The sequence below is a fragment of the Hypanus sabinus genome, chromosome 11, assembly GCF_030144855.1.
Source record: "Hypanus sabinus isolate sHypSab1 chromosome 11, sHypSab1.hap1, whole genome shotgun sequence".
Classification (NCBI taxonomy): Eukaryota; Metazoa; Chordata; class Chondrichthyes; order Myliobatiformes; family Dasyatidae; genus Hypanus; species Hypanus sabinus.
Window position 1 is genome coordinate 27,149,725 of NC_082716.1, and position 17,265 is coordinate 27,166,989.

Below are 17,265 nucleotides of genomic sequence, written 5' to 3' on the forward strand. Positions count from 1 at the left end.
TGATATGTGAGATCAGGTGATGGGGGGACTGAAGTAGAAAGATGGGAGGGAATGCTTGGAAGAGGTAAAAGGTAGAAGAAAAGGAAACCTAATAGGAGAGAACATTGAACTATGGAAGAAAGAGGAGTAGCAGAACCACAGGGAGATGATGAGCAGGTGAGGAGAGGAGAACAGGCAAGAGGGGAGCCAGATTAGGGAACTGATAAAGGAAGAAAGAGGGAGGGGGGAAGAAATTACCAGAAGTTCGAGAAACCAATGTTCATGCCTTCAGTTTGGAGGCTACCCAGAAGAAATATGAGGAGATGGACCTCCAACCTGAGTTTGGCTTCATCAAGGCAGTAGAGGAGGCCAGGGGCAGACATGTCAGAAAGGGAAGTGGAAGTAGAGTTAAAATAGGTCGCTACGATCTGACAGGATTGGTCAGCAGTCTATAGGCGCTTCTTCAAATCCAAGTGCTACATTTTAATGCAAATGAACAAAATTATAAGTTTCTGGAAACAAACAAAAAAATGTACGATTAGAAACCCCAGCTTTCTCCCTTAACTGAAATGCTGACCTGAATTCCAGAGACAGTAAAATATGGAATTTCAAAATTGATTGTGATGGGCGGCTTCCCCTCCTGCTCTTCTCCCTCAACGCTTGGGAGACCAAAGTGCGCCCGCATCAAGTACTCTTTACCGCCCTGAAAAAAAGGGAAATATTACAAATGCTGGAATAAGCCCAAGTGTTTACAAAAGCAGAATGTAGCACTGCCAGCAAGTTTGGTACAAATTGCATATTCCACTTGAGTGTTGGTCCTATTGGGGAGACTGAAGCAAGTGAGCATCACTCCTCCCCCCACCACGCCATTCTAACTAATTTTTATAGGATCACCGTACAGATCGTCCTGACCAGTACAGTGACATACTGTTTACTTTTTAACTTGCGTCATAAATGCACCTTATGTTAAATGTCAATCTTTTGGAAATATCTTACTATTTGTGATTTATTTATGGTAATATTACTCTATATGTTGTGTGTGAGTTATGTGTACTGTGTTGTATAACTTGGTGGTATACTTGTATACGGTTGAACAACAATGCCCTTGAACTTGAAAGCATTCCTGAAATGGAGACACAAGAGTTTCTGAAGTTTACAACACAATATTTGTTGAGTTTGCACAGGATAGGCCCTTTAGGTCCTTCAAGGTGCACCTGCCCAGCAAACCCCAAATTATCCCTCACCTAAACATGGGACAATTTATATTGACCAATTAGCCTACCAAACCGAATGTCTTTGGACTGTGGGAGGAAACCCACACAGTCACAGGGAGAACGTACAAACTCCTTACAGACAGCATCGGGAAGTGAACCCAGATCAATGGTACATACAAGCATTGACCTAACCACTACGCTACCATGCCGCTGAAATTGCTGTAGGTGTTGGTTCTAGGATGAGAAATTAAATTACCCTTTCAGATGGAGATATAAAATATGGCACCACTGTGAAGAGAGAAAGGAGGGTTCTCTATAATACATAACTGCTACTTTTCCCAAGTCTTTCAGGGGCCATTAAGCGACTGGTGATTATCTTGTTACAGCTGGAACTTTAGCAGAAGCCATTGATGTTTTCTTTTAAGAGTTGTGGTTGCTCAATCTGTGCTGATGCATCAATGCAATTAATAAAACTGTCAAAATAATAAAACTCAGCCTCTTTCTTGGGCTAAGATATAACTAAGATTCTGCCCAGAATCAGAATCAGTTTTAATATCACTGGCATATGTTGCAAAATTTGTTGTTTTGCCGCAGCAATACAGTGAAATACACAAAAAACTATAAAATACAATAAATATTCTAGATATATATATATATATATATATATAGTGCCTATAAAATGTATTCATCCCCCTTGGATGTTTTCATGTTTTATTATTTTACAACATTGAATCACAGTGAATTTAATTTGGCTTTTTTTGACACTGATCCACAGAAAAACACTTCCTTGTGCCAAAGTGAAAACAATCTCTACAAAATCATCTAAATTAATTACAAGTATAAAACACAAAATAATTGATAAAAGTATTCACCTCCATTAAATATGACACACCAAATGATCACTGGTGCAGCCAATTGGTTTTAGAAGTCACATAATTAGCTAAATGAATATCTGTTTTTGAAAACGTGTGCAGACAAGGTGTTTCAATTGATTGTAGTAAAAATACACCTGTATTTGGAAGGTCCAGCTGCTGCTTAGTCAGTCTCCTGGCAAAAACTAAACCATGAAGACAAAAAAATACTCCAAGCAACTCTGTGAAAAGGTTATCAAAAAGGACAAGCCAGGAGATGGAGACGAAAAAATTTCCAAATCACTGAATATCCCTTGGAGTACAGTTAAGTGAATCATGAAGAAATGGAAAGAATATGGCACAGCTGTAAATCTGACTAGAGCAGGCCATCCTCAAAAACTGAGTGGCTGTGCAAGAAGAGGACTAATGAGGCAGGGCACCAAAAGACCTATGACAGCTCTGGAGGAGTTACATTCCTCAGTGGCTGAGATGGGAGAGACTGCACATACAACAACTGTTGCCCAGGTGCTTCACCAGTCACAGCTTTATGGGACAGTTCCAAAGGGAAAGCCACTGTTGAAAAAAACTCACACGAGTGTGGAGGGATATGGTCTAGGTGCAGGTCAGTGGGACTAGGCAAAAAAATAGTTTGGCACAACCAAGAAGGGCCAAAAGGCCTGTTTCAGTGCTGTAATGTTCTATGGTTCTATGGTTCTAAATCTTGGCTATGGTTGGCATAAGCTAAACACAGTACATAATCAAAATGACACCATCCCTACCATGAAGCATGGTGGTGGCTGCTTCCCTGCAGCAGGCCCTGGAAGGATTGTGAAAGTAGAGGATAAAATGAATGCAGCAAAATACAGGGAAATCCTGGAGGAAAACCTGATGCAGTCTGCAAGAGAACTGTGACTTGAGAGAATGTTTTTTTTCCCCAGCAAGACAATGACCCCAAGCTTAAAGCCAAAACTACACAGGAATGGCTTAAAAACCATAAAGTTAATGTCCTGGAATGGCCAAGTCAGAGTCCAGATCTCAATTCAATTGGGATTTTGTGGCTGGACTTGAAAATGGCTGTTCACTTGCATTCCCCATGTAATCTGACAGAGCTTGAGCAGTTTTCTAAAGGAGAATGGGGAAAAATTGTAGTGTCCAGGTAGAGACCTATACACACAGACTCAAGGCTGTAAATTGCCGCCAAAGGTGTATCTACTAAATAGAGACTTGAAGGAGGTGAATACTTATACAATCAGTTATTTTGTGTTTTATTTTAATTCATTTAGATTCGTTTGTAGAAATCTGTTTTCACTTTGTCGTAAAGAGTCTTTTTCTGTTGATCTGTGTCAAAAAAGCCAAATTAAATCCACTGTAATTCAATGTGGTAAAGCAATAAAACACGAATATTTCCAAGTGGGGGGGGGTGAATACTGTATATTAAATAATAGTGCAAAAAGAGTTAAAAAAAATGTAGTGAGATAGTGTTCATGGGTTGATTTCTTGTCCATTCAGAAATCTGATGGGGGGGGGGGGGGGGGGGAGGGGAGGTGGCTAGGGAAGATGCTGTTCCTAAAATGGTTCCCTTTGAGAGGCTCCAGCAGCTTCACCTTTCCCAGTGTTTAAACAGTGGAGGGCAGGCTAAAGACACCTTACCCGTTCTGGTTTGCTGAACCACTACAACAGCACTATCTTCAACCATCCACACATTACTCACAGGGAAAGACTTGATCGACCAAACAACAACATTCTTCTCTGGCAGCCATTTTGCATTGCCGGTACTAGTCTTGAATTTTGGTGAGTCAGCATCGCTAGGAACCGGCACAAATATCTCGACATTGTTTGCAGTAGAACGATGCTTAAATTGACTTTTTGCCTGAATTTGAGGAAGTACAACAATTTCAGTTATGAAATTAAGGTAACAAGAAAACAAGAAGACATAATAGATATGTGACATGAACACATTCCAATAAGAATCCTTACAGGCAAATGAACCCCGAGTATCTCTCTCTCTCTCTAACACACACACACACCTGCAGTCTAATCAAGGACAGTCTAATCAAGCAAACCAGTTCTCTTTGTTGCCTCACATTTTGTAGACTGTGAACTGATTCTTGCTCTTGGGTAATCTAATCGGAGCAACTGAATGTGGACACAGGAAACTTCAGGTGATGACCTGCTAAGCCTAAAGGCTGATTTATACATGTGCGTCACATCTACGCCATAGGTACAGTGTACCCAACGCCGTAGGGTGACGTGCACCTCCCCAACAATGTAACTCACACGTCGCGGCACCACAGACCACAATAACTGCAATTGGTCTGCTTGGTAGCATGGCATTTCCTCCTACGCATTTCCGGTTGCTTTTTCTCCGCCATATCTGTACACCGATGCGAAATAGGTGAACCAGCCGACATGCAAAAATGTTTGAAATGCATTTCTTCATCCAGGTCTCTCAGGAAGAAACTCAACACAGTGAATAGAAACCCCACAGCCAACTAGCGTTTTGGCGCACACCAACACATGCTCACTACGGCGCAGAGCCTATGCAGAAGTGAAAAGCAGGGCTACGGTGTAGCCCATATGCACAAGTATAAATCAGCCTTTAGAGTATTCTCAAACAAGTAGCTATTTGTTATGTAAAGGGTGTGGACTCTGAACTAATTCTTGACTCTGGGACAATCTAATCAGAGCAACTGAATGTGGACACAAGAAACTTCAGGTACTGACCTAAATCTGAGATCATTGAAACAAGAGGAAAAGCTACTGATTATGTAAAATACCAGACCTGTCAATGAAACAGTCCGTAATCTCGTTAGACTCGATCTGGGTTGGGTTGCCTCATTTAACTGGTTTGGATCAGTCAGAATCGATACAAACACACAAGGCTGAGGTGGGCAGAACCATGAAACAATGTTGATTTTAGCCCTGTACAATGACTAGTAAGAAAGTGACCCAGGTAGGTCAGGTGACCTTGAGCCAATGGGATGGAGATCCAACAGTTCCAATGGTGAGGAACAGTATGAAACTCAGGAGCTCCAAATACGTAAGGCTGATGAATCTCCAGCAACCAGAGACCAACCATCGCGGATAAGGAGGACCCCACAGACACGAGGAGATTGGGACCATGAAGGAAGCCTGACCAGTGTAGATTCCCTTCCCAGGTAATACCTTTTCTCATCAGTGACTGTTCATGGAGGGTCAGGATATCTAGTAGGGTGCACACAGGTAGATAATTTGCAAACCCACGTGCTTTTTAGTTGAAACAGTTAAAGTTACTTATCAGTAAATACAGATTCTCTGTGCCTCACTGATAATTATTACAAGGGATAATTCTTGTAACAACACACACACACACACACACACAAAATTAACAGTAATTTAAGTTTAAAGATTCATACTAAATATACCATATAGTAGGTCAGGAACAGGCATTGTAAGTTGATGTTTTTAGTTTGGGAGATCAAAGCTATACCTGTTCAATGGAATGGTCTCAGTAATATTTGCAATATTAAAATTATAAAGCAAAACAACCTGATTTTCTCTGAATATAAGTAAACACTCTCCATTCCAAGCATCCGTGCTTTTCCCAAATGGCAACTTGCTCAGCGGGTGCTCAGAAGTTTTCTTTCGGTGAACACTCACCACTAAAGAAATATATGTTTCAAATCCCGCATATTTTATCACAGTGTGTTAAATCTTCCCCTGATCACCATTGTTGGAAATAGAGTGATGTGACAGCAAGAATGCTGCCAGATACACCTTGACTCTGAGATGTGTTACATTCCATCGCTTACTCAGTTTTTTTTTTGCCCTTCACTCAACCTTCCTTGTTCTGGCTCCACACCCCGTCTTAACACGGCAGTACTGACTATTTATAGCAAAGCCTTTGAACATCCTGCTGTTCAGCATTCAGGAAATAGTTAAAGCCAATTTTCTTTGAGGTTTCCTTGGCAGGGATGCCTTAAATATTTCCCTATGGTATGACTGTTCTTCACAATGGTATAAAAGCATACCACAAGACCATAAGATATAGGAGCAAATTAGGCCCTCAAGTCTGTTGCATCATTTTATCATGGCTGATCCATTTTTCTCTCAACCCCATTCTTCTGCTTTCTCCCATAGCCTTCATGCCCTGACTAACCAAGAATCTATCAACCTCTGCCTTAAATGCACCCAATGACCTGGCCTCCACAACTGTTTGTGTTAATAAATTCTGAAGATTCATCACCCTCTGACAAAAGAAATTCCTCCTTGTCTCAGTTCTAAATAGATTTTGCTCTATTTTGAGGCTGTGCCCTCTAGTCCTAGACTCCCTCACCAAAGGAAACATCCTCTTCACATCCACTCTGTTTAAGCCTTTCAATCTTTGATAAGTTTCACGGAGATACCCTTCATTGTTCTAAATTCCAGTGAATACAGGCCCAGAGCCTTCAATTGCTGCTCATATGATAACCCTTTAATTCCCGGAATCAATCTCCTGAATCTCCTCTGCACCCACTCCAATATCAGCACATCTTCTCTTAACTAAGAGGCCCAAAACTGCTCACAATACTCCAAGTGAGGCCTCACCAGTGTCTTATAAAAACTCAGCATTACATCCTTGCTTTTATATTCCAGTCCTCTTGAAATAAATGCTAACATCATATTTGCCTTCCTTACCACCTGTTCAACCTAAAAATTAACCTTCTGGGAATCCTGCACAAGGACTACCAAATCCCTTTCCACCTTGTACTTTTGAATTTTCTGCCCACTTAGAAAATAGTCCATGCTGTTATTCCTTCTGTCGAAGTGCATGACCATACACTTCCAACACCGTGTTCCATCTGCCATCTCTTTGCCCATTCTACCAATCTAAGCCCTTCTGCAACCTCTCTGCTTCCTCAACGCTACCTGCCACAAAGTCATCAATTTCATCGCCCAAATTGTTGACATATAACATAAAAAGAACTGGTTCCAATACAGACCCCAGTGGAAAACCACTAGTGACTGGCAGCCAATCTGGAAAAAAAATCACTTATTCCCACTTTTTGCCTTCTGCCAATCAGCCAATGCTCTATCCATTATAGTATCTTTCCTGTAATACCCTGGACTTTTATCTCGTTTTGCAGACTCAAGTGTGGCACCTTGTCAAAGGCCTTCTGAAAATCCAAATACACAACATCCACCAATTCTCCTTTGTCTATGCTGTCTCCTTGTTAGTTTTTCAAAGAATTCCAACCGATCTGTCAGGCAAGATTTTCCCTTGAGGTAACCATGCTGACTTTGGCCTATTTTGCTATGTACCTCAGAGCACCCCGAAAACACGTCTTTAATAATCAACTCCAACATCTTCCCAACCACTGAGGTCAGGCTAAGTTGCCTATAATTTCCTCTCCTCTGCCTCCCTCCCTTCTTGAAGAGTGAACATTTGCAATTTTCCAGTCCTCAGGAAACAAGCTCGAATCTATTGATTATTGAAAGGTCATTACTACTGCCTACGCAATGTCTTCAGCTACCTCGTTTAGAACACTGGAGCATCGTCCATCAGGTCTGAGTGACTTATTTACCTTTAGACTTCTCAGTTTCCCAAGTACCATCTCCCTAGTAATAGCAAGTGCATTCATTTCTGCCCCTTGAACTTCCAACATACTACTAGTGTCTTCCACAATGAAGACTGATGCAAAATACTTACTCAGTTGACCCGCCTTTTCCTTGTTTGTCATCATCTTCCAGCAATCCAATCTCTACTCTCGCCTCTCATTTACTCATTACTTATCTGAGAAAAACTTTTGGTATCATTTTTAATATTCGATAGCTTATCTTCATGTTTCATCTTCTCCCCCCTTGTGGTTTCATACAGGGAATGATTATGATTGGACTCCATGATCAGTGCTATTTGTCAGAATAAATAGTGTATTTGGGGTGGGCTGGAGCACTAAGCTCACTAAGTCAGCATCTTATGAACTAATATATCTGTAAGGAAAGTGATTGGGACGTAACTGAATGGCAGAGGAGGCTTGATGGGAAGGATATCCTCCTGGTCCATCTTGTGCTCTTAAATCATGCTGGGCTGTTTTAGCTGGGAACTGTACAGCCACCAGATAAGTTTGGCCAGTTAGATCAATGATCAATGGACTGTAGCCCAGGAGCGGAATGGAGAAGTGGAAGGGGTAAAAATTGGAAATAGAGACACACACAAAATGCTGCAGGAGCTCAGCAAGTCAGGTAGCATCTATGGAGGAATAAACAGTTGGCGTTTCAGGCCAAGACCCTTCATCGGGACTGGAAAGGAAGGGGAAAGAAACTAGAATATGAATGTGGGGGTATGGGGTATGGGTGGGAAGTAGTACAAACAGGCAAGTGATAGGTGAAACCAGGTGAGGGGGGACGGTGGGTGGATTGTGGAGAGGAACAAAATGAGAAGATGGGAAGTGGTAAAAGGCTGAAGAAAAAGGAATCTGATAGGAGAGGAGAGTGGACCATGGGAAAAAGGGAAGGGGGAGGGGCCTCAGAAGGAGGTAATGGGCAGGTGAGGAGAAGATAAGTGGTAGGAGTGGAGCCTTGTGTTCTATACAAGATTTATGGACCCACACCTTCACTAGGCAATGTAACTGTGAGCTTCAGAACAAACACTAGGAGCCAGAATCCTTGAGGAAACGTACTAAACCTCCACAACAGGGTTTTACTTCCATTCTTACCTTTATCATAATCTCCACCCTGCTATGTGAATATTTCTCAATTGCTGACTCAATCCAAATCAAGGGCTTTACCTGCAAAACAAATTATCGTGACCAACTGTGTACATGTGATTTTTTTAATAATAGTAACTAACATTCACTGATAGTGTTCAAGTTATACATGTTTCAAACAAAACCACTTGTGTATACATGGGATTATGTTTCCAATCTATAAGTGCAGATATCTCAATAGTTAGCCAGAACTGTATGAATTATCTTACTAACAGTGCTTCTGACAAAATTCTTTGCTCACTGTCAAACATGACGTAATGAAATGTACAGGTAAAATATTCATTCTTCAGCAAGTAATGAGAGAAGAACATATAACTAGTGTAAATAAAAATGCACATTTGTACACTCTCCCTGTGATTGCGTGAGTTTCCTCCAGGTGCTCGGTTTTCCTCCCACAGTCCAAAGATGTACCGGCTGATATCGGTCATTGTAAATTGTCCTGTGATTAGGCAAGGGTTCGGTCCGGGAATTGCCCAAAGGGCCTATTCCACACTGTATCTCAATAAATAAATAACTTCCCCATCACATTGATATTATGCAAAAAAGAAAGCTTTTACATTAAGCTTAGTTTTACATTGCCAAGTCAAGCTGAATTTCTCAAAAAAGCCACACCCAAAATGTGCCCTTTACCCATATTAATTAAATTGTTTTCCTGGAACAGATACACATGTGCATCCTGTAACCAGATTTCTATTTATGGGTGCTACAGGGAAGCACATCATGTACCTGAGGACACAATTACGAGTAATACTGCAAGACCATAAGACCATTCTTATGAACAGAATTAGGCCATTTGGTCCAGGGAGTCTGCTCCACCATTCCGTCATGGCTGATCCAATTTTCCTCTCAGCCCCAATCTCTTGCCTTCTCCCCGTATCCATTCAAGCCAGTCAAGAATCTATCAACCTCTGCCTTAAATATACATCAAGCCTTGGCCTCCAAAGCTGCCTGTGGCAAAGAATTCCACCGATTCATCACTCACTGTCTAAAGAAATTCCTCCTCATCGCCTTTCTAAAAGGACGCCCCTCTATTCTGAGGCTGTGCCCTCTAGTATTAGACTCTCCCACCATAGAAAGCATCCTCTCCACATCCACTCTATCAAGGCCTTTCACCATTTGATAGGTTTCAATGAGGTCACCCTTCTTCTGAATTCCTGCAAATAACAGGCCCAAGGCCATCAAACATTCTTCATATGACAAACCATTCAATCCTAGAATCATTTTTGTAAACCTCCTTTAAACCCTCTCCAGTTTCAGCACATCCAGTCCGATAAAGGGCCCAAAACAGCTCACAATACTCCCTGAGGCCTCTACAATGCTTTATAACACCTCAACATTGCATCCTTGCTTTAATATTCTACTCCTCTTGAAATGAATGCTAACATTGCACTTGCCTTCCTCACCACAGACTCAACCTGCAAATTAACCTTTAGGGAACCCTCTACAAGGACCCCAAAGTACCTTTTCACCTGAGCTTTTCGTATTTTCTCTCCAGTTAGAAAATAGTCAACCCTTTCATTTCTTCTACCAAAGTGCATGACCATACACTTTCTGACACTGTATTCCATCTGCCATTTCTTTGTCCATTCTCCTAATCTGTCTAAATCCTTCTCTACTTTCTCAAAATTACCTGCCCTTCCACCTATCTTCATATCATATGCAAGCTTTGCAAGAAATTCATCAACTCCATCAGCCAAATCATTGATGTATAATGGAAAAAGAATCAGTCCCAACACAAACCCCCTGTGGAACACTACTAGTCACCGGCAGCCAGCCAGAAAATGCTCCCTTTATTCCCACACTTTGCCTCCTGCCAATCAGCCACTGCTTTATCCATGCTAGAATCTTTCCTGTGATATCATAAGACCAGGTAATGAATCTGACTGTTAATTCTGAGGTAGCTTGTTAAGCAGTCTCATGTGTGGCACCTTGTCAAAGGCCTTCAGAAGATCCAAGTACATAACATCAACTGATTCTCTTTTGTCTATCTTGCTTGTTACTCCTCAAAAGATTTCCAACAGATTTGTCAGGCAAGATTTTCCCCAGAGGAAAATGGCCGATTAGCCTATTTTATCATGTGCCTCCAAGCACCCTGAGGCCTCATCCTCAATAATTGACTCCAACATCTTCCTGACCACTGAGGTCAGAATAACTGGCCTATAGTTTCCTTTCTTCTGCCTTCTTGAAGAGTGGAGTGACATTTGCAATTTTCCAGTCTTTTGGAACCATTCCAGAATCTAGTGATTCTTGAAAGATCATTACTAATGCCTCCACGATCTTTTCAGCCACATATTTCAGAACCTGGGGTATACACCATCTGATGCAGGTGACTTACCTACCTTCAGGCCTTTCAGTTTCCCAGTTTCAGTTATCTGTAGTTACGATAACTTCACGCACTTCATGACCCCTGACACCTGGAACTTCCACCATGAAGACTGATGCAAAATACTTATTCAGTTTGTTTACCGTTTCGTTGTCCCCCATTACTACCCCTTCAACATCACTTTCCAGCGCTCTGATATCCACTCTCACCTCTCTTTTACACTTTATGTATCTGAAGAAACTTCTGATAACCTCTTAAATATTATTGGCTAGCTTACTTTCGTATTCCATCTTTACCTTTTTAATGACTTTTTTTTGTTGCCTTCAGATCCCAGTCCTCTAACTTCCCACAAAATTTTGCTCTATAATATACCCTCGCTTTAGCTTTGATGTTGGCTTTGAATGCTCTTGTTAGCCACAGTCGTATCAGCTTTGGCTAAAAAGAGCCAATATAAAACCCAAAGAGAGGACATATAATAGAGCAAAACCTTGTGGGAAGTTAGAGAATACCTATGGATGCAATACATGGTATACATTTGTGGTACTAATTCTGAACGTACAATGAACGTGAATGGTACTTATGAATACATCAATTTCTTTTAACTCCCTCTCTCTCCTTCACCATCCACTGACCTTAAGGATGATTGCTTGCCATAACCTTACCAAACTGGGCAGAAGATGTTTAACTGGGAAGGGTTCTGTGTTCATTTTGGCATTGTTATAGGGTATGGGTAAACCAATGCCCTTGAATGGAAAAAGCCTACAAGAAATAGTGGATACAGCCCAGTCCACAGGTAAAGCCCTCCCCACCATTGAGCACACCTGCAAGGAGTGGTGTTGCAGGAAAGCAGCATCCTTCATCGAGGATCCCCACCATCCATCCAGGCCGTGCTCTCCTCTTGCCGCTGCAATCAGGAAGAAGGTACTGGAGTCTCAAGAACTACGCCACTAGGTTCAGGAACAGTTATTACCCCTCAACCATCAAGCTCTTGACCAGAGGGGATAACCTCACTCAACGTCACTCACCCCAACACTGAATTTGTTCTCATAACCTATGGATTCATTTTCAGAGATTCTTCATCTCATGCTCTCAATATTTATTGATTATTTATTTATTATGATCACTTTATTTGCTTTACTTTTCTTTTCGATGTTGCACTGTTTCTTGTCATTTGCACATTGGTTTGGGGATGTCAGTCTTATTTTGTGCATTTGATCTGTGGTATCTCTTTGTATTTACTATGGATGTCCACAAAAAAGTTGATAATAAATTTGAATGCTGAACTTCAAGTCAAGTCACTTTTATTGTCACTTCGACCATAACTGCTGGTACAGTACACAGTAAAAATGAGACAATGTTTTTCAGGACCATGGTCTTACACGACACAGTACAAAAACTAGACTGAATTACTTTACATGATATAGTGGAACAAACTTTAAATGGATTCTTGGTGTGATCTCAGATGCTCTTTCTCTGTTTTATCTGGTCATGGTCCAGGGATTCATATAAGTTAGAGATTTTCAAAAAGCCTTCAGGAATATCCTTGAAGTGCCATACTAGAAATCTTGTACCTTGAAGGAACTCAGTAACGTAATGTCTTTTTTCTGAGTCTGATATCTAGCACACAGATAATGTGGCCCACACATTAGAGGCTTGACGTTGGGGATGTTGGGCAGGCACGGGTCACTGGCATTGAGGGGACTTGCCATGCCCGAGATGATTGTTGAAGGTAAGACACAGTGAAGAAGGCATTTGTTGCATTGCTCTTCGCCAGTCAAAACAGTGGGTACAGGGTTGGCTGTTACATCACTATTTTACAAGATGATGGTGAGATCACACTTGGAGGATTGTACGCAGCTTGTGCTGCCCTCTTATAGGAAAGATCATTAAAATGCAGAGAGTGCAGTGAAGATTTATGAGGATGCTGACAAGACCTGAGATCCCGAGTTATCGGATGACATTGGGCAACTAGGATGTTATTTCTTGGAGACTGAGAGATATAGTGACACATAAAATCACTAGGGGCATAGATACGGTGAATGCACGTGATCTTTTTTCAGGGAAGGGGAACATAAAACCAGAGGGCATACATTTAAGGTGAGAGGTGAAAGATTTAAAAGGAGGAACATCTTCATGCAAAGGGCGGTGCTTATGTGAAGCAAGCTGCCAAGGGAAGTGACTGAAGCAGATACAGTAACAGCTTTCAAAAGACATTTTGATAAGACATGGATAAGAGAGGTTTAGCATGCAGGCACATGCAGGCAATTAGAGACAGCACAGTGGCTTTACAGGTCCAGTGATCACTGATCAGGGTTCAATTCCTGTTGTTGTCTTTAAGGAGTTTGGACGTTCTCCCTGTGGTCAAGTGGGTCTCCTCCGGGTGCTTTGGTTTCCTTCCACATTCCAAAGATGCACGGTTAGACTTAGTGAGTTGTGGGCATACATCCTTCAGCAGGATGAGTCTTGGCCTGAAATGTTGACTGTACCCTTTTCCATAGATGCCACCTGGCCTGTTGAGTTCCTCCAGCATTTTGTGTTTGTTACTTGGATTTTCAGCATCTGTAGATTTTCTCTTGTTTGTGGGCATACTATGTTGGTGCCGGTGGCATGAGAATATCTGCAGACTACCCAGCACAATCCTCTCTGAGTTGATTTGACACAAAACTACGCATTTCACTGCATGTTTCGATGTTTTGACAAACTTAAAACTCTTAAAACCTCAAGTAGGCCTTGTTTTGTGGGCCCTATGGTCAGCATGCATAAGTTGGGCCAAACGACCTACTTTCATTCCATATTAAGCTATGATTCCCGTTAATGCCTCAGGGAAGTTCAAAGTAAATTTTATTATCGAGGTACATATATGTCACCACATACAACCTTGATATTCTTTTTCCTGTGGGCACACTCAGCAAATCTATAGAAAAGTAACTATAACAAGATACAATAAAAATCAAGTAATGTGCAGAAGTCAACAAACTGTGCAAATGCAGATATAAATAAATAGTAATAAATAGCGAGAACATGAGATAACAAGATAAAGAGTCCTTAAAGTGGGATCATTGGGCAGGCCTTTTGTTCAAGAGCCTGATGGTTGAGGGGTAGTAACTGCTCCTGAACTTGGTAGTGCAAGTCCTGAGGTTTGTGTACCTTCTAGCTGACAACAGCAGTGAGAAGAGAACATGACCCGAGCTGTGGGGATCTTTGATGACGGTTGCAGCTTTCCTACTGCCTTGATCATTGTAACAATTTTTGCTCTCAGATGGTCAAAAGTAACAATGTTGGTTTGGAAGAAATGATGAATTTCATCATCAGCTTCTATTCCTGCTAAGAGGTATGGAAATAATCCACAGTTCGGCAAAGGGCCTTTGCCTTATGAATACTTGATATTAAGCACGTTTTTTTGTTCAGTGCAGAGAATTAATGACTTAGTACAGTGTACTTGATGACTAGTGTAACATTTGCCAATATACTAATACCTGAGTGTACATTTACTGTACAACTACTCTGTTACGTACCTGCGTATATAACCGGTAGGACATGAGTTCAAATTCTCCATCTGGAGGGATGAAGGATATAGTTCGATCATTTTCAAAGCGCGATAGACGCACACACTGATGAAACTTTACATCCTCCAGTTCCACAGATTTAGACTTGTCCCCTAACATAAACAAAAAATAAAATGTGCCGACAGTTAGAGAAGAAGGTGAGAAAAAAAGCCTTTGCGAAATGAGGTGATTCAGGAGTGACATTTTCTAAAGGGTTGACAAGGTCCCAGTCATTGAAAATGAGGACGTTACCACACAAGTTCAGTGTCTGGGAGCCTACAAGCTGCAATTATTTTTTTTCCTAGAACATGTGTGGTCTTTAATCTCCTTTCAGTGCTGAGTTGTATTGTTAGCTCTGCCTGACTCATAGTATTTCAGTAATAGGCCAGCAAACTTTCCAATGGAAAAACATATCAAAGAGCAGGGATACACCATTATGATCCAGAGCCTGCTCTCTAACTCAATAAGATCATGGACAATCTGATTCGCTCTGAACTCTATTTTGCTTCTTGTTTCCCATGACCATTGGTTTCATTTCAAGTCAAAAACCAATCTCAGTCTTAGACTTAACATTTGCTGCTCTTAGTTCAGAGAGAGAAGTTTTAAAAAGTCACATTCCTATGAATGCTTCAAAATTGCATTGTCATTTCCATTCTATGATCACCTCATTAGAAGTACATTATGTTTAGATTATTTCCAAGTAAAACTGTGTTAATTCTGAATCAGACTTCCCGTTGCTGTTCATGTTTAGACATCTAAGCTTTTACCCGACATCAGTGATGAACTTAATTAAATACTCAGCAGGTGAGGCAGTTTCCACAGAGAGAGAAACAAAGGAACAGAGCTGATACTTCAAATTCATGGTATTTCATCAGACCTGGCAAAAAGTTAGAAATCCTCCCTAGTGGATTGTTTCCACAGTTTTCTGCTTTTATTTCTATTTCTAGCATCTAGACATTTTCTTTTGCTCTTGGAGTGTATTTCCTTGTGCAGGTTTTCTTAGACCGTTGAGGTTGGAATATGTGTCATTCTGTGGAAGGACTTTGAGACAAAGTTCTCATAAATGGAATGCAATTTTTTTTTAAAACCTGAACTTGTTAATTTTGGCAGAAGAAGCATCTTATCTAAATGATGGAGCAACACTGAGCCATCTGGATGCATGATTCATTCAAGGCAAGATGATACAGTGAGCAATTAGGAAAGCGAAGAGAATGTTATTATTTATTACCAAAGGAACCAAGTGAAAAATAGGGACACTCTATTTCATATATAAAAGGGATTGTTGAGACCGTATCTGAAGCAGTGTGTACGGTTCTGATGTCTTATTTAAGCTCAGAGGTTTCTAGATTAATACCTAAAATGGGGGTGTGATTAAGAGTGAGCAGACAACTGAAACATACAAGAAACCTTTTGCAGGGTGATTCTTGAGATCATGTTTCCTACTTTGGAGATTCAAGAACTAAGCATCATTTTTCAGAAATAAGTGGATGTACACTAAGGACAGAAGTGAGCCAAAATTCATTCTCGCAGATGTTCATGGGACTTTGGAACTCTTCTTGAAAGGACAATAGAAGCAGTGCCTTTTTTAATATTTTTTTTAAACAGGTGTAGTTAGCATGTGACTAATCCTGCTCTTATTTCATTTGTCAGTATGCCCATTTCTACTTACTTCCAGAGATCTCGAACAGGACCTTATCATTGAGTCCAAGCCGGAGTTCTGGCATTCCTGAGAGTATAACCTTCAGTTTTACATTTCCAACAATCTCACTTTTCAGGACATTGCCATTTGCACTCACCTGGAGAAACAGGATACAATGAAGCAGGCAACACCTCGCACACAGAAAATCAACAGCATTCTGTGGCAATTCACATATACATACATATGTGTGTGTGTATATGTACAATAGGACACACTGCAAACCATGCCCACAGGGTTATACACATCTTAACATATGCACACACTCTCTCTCTCTCTCTCTCTCTCTCTCTCTCTCACACACACACACACTCACGTACTCAATGACACACATCCTTACAGTATAAAAGCACGTGGACATACACACAAATGCACAAATTTATACTCAAGATTATGCACCTGGCCCCCATCATTATAGGATGAAAGCTTTAGAGATGGTACAGAGGAGATTTGCTAGGATGCTACCTGGATTGGAGAGCCTGCTTTATGTGGATAGGCAGACTGAGAGGGCTTTTCTCTTTAGAGTGAAGTATGATGAGAGATTACTTGATGGAAATGTATAGGAGGTATAGATCAAGTGGGTATCCGGAGTCCTTCCCCTAAGGTGGAAATGGCGATTACAAGAGGGCATAAATTAAAGTGATTGAAGTAAAGTTCAGGGGAAGTCAAAGAAAAGTTCATGTACAGAGAGTTCATATACATGCTGATTTGCATGTGCTCTGCTTATGTTTGCCAAACCCACTGACTACCTACATTTTTCTGCCTTACTCAGCACATGAGTGAAAAGTAAAAGTACTTGCTCTAAATCACAAAGCCACAATGCTGGGTTATGCTATTGAACACGAGTCAACTCTGACAGTAGTTGGCTTGCACTGACTCACAAGAAAAAATTTTGATACACTAAGTCAGGGGAAACTCTTAATAGCAGTAGC

At 41.0% G+C, this 17,265-nt stretch overlaps 1 protein-coding gene and 1 long non-coding RNA gene across 5 annotated transcripts in view; one reads left to right on the forward strand and one right to left on the reverse strand.

Moving 5' to 3' along the window:
* LOC132401790 (uncharacterized) overlaps positions 1-17,265 on the forward strand; it is a 31,963-nt gene that overhangs the window by 6,348 nt on the left and 8,350 nt on the right. The gene's annotated exons all lie outside the window — the stretch shown is intronic.
* Positions 1-17,265, reverse strand: part of LOC132401788 (AP-1 complex subunit mu-1-like) — a 51,713-nt gene that overhangs the window by 6,238 nt on the left and 28,210 nt on the right. For all 3 annotated transcript variants that reach the window (XM_059983991.1, XM_059983990.1, XM_059983992.1), the window contains 5 exons: positions 16,307-16,433; positions 14,608-14,750; positions 8,719-8,790; positions 3,756-3,914; positions 557-682 (listed from right to left, as the gene is read on the reverse strand). In XM_059983991.1, coding sequence (XP_059839974.1) covers positions 557-682; positions 3,756-3,914; positions 8,719-8,790; positions 14,608-14,750; positions 16,307-16,433 — 627 coding nt within the window. The remainder of the gene's footprint in view (positions 1-556; positions 683-3,755; positions 3,915-8,718; positions 8,791-14,607; positions 14,751-16,306; positions 16,434-17,265) is intronic.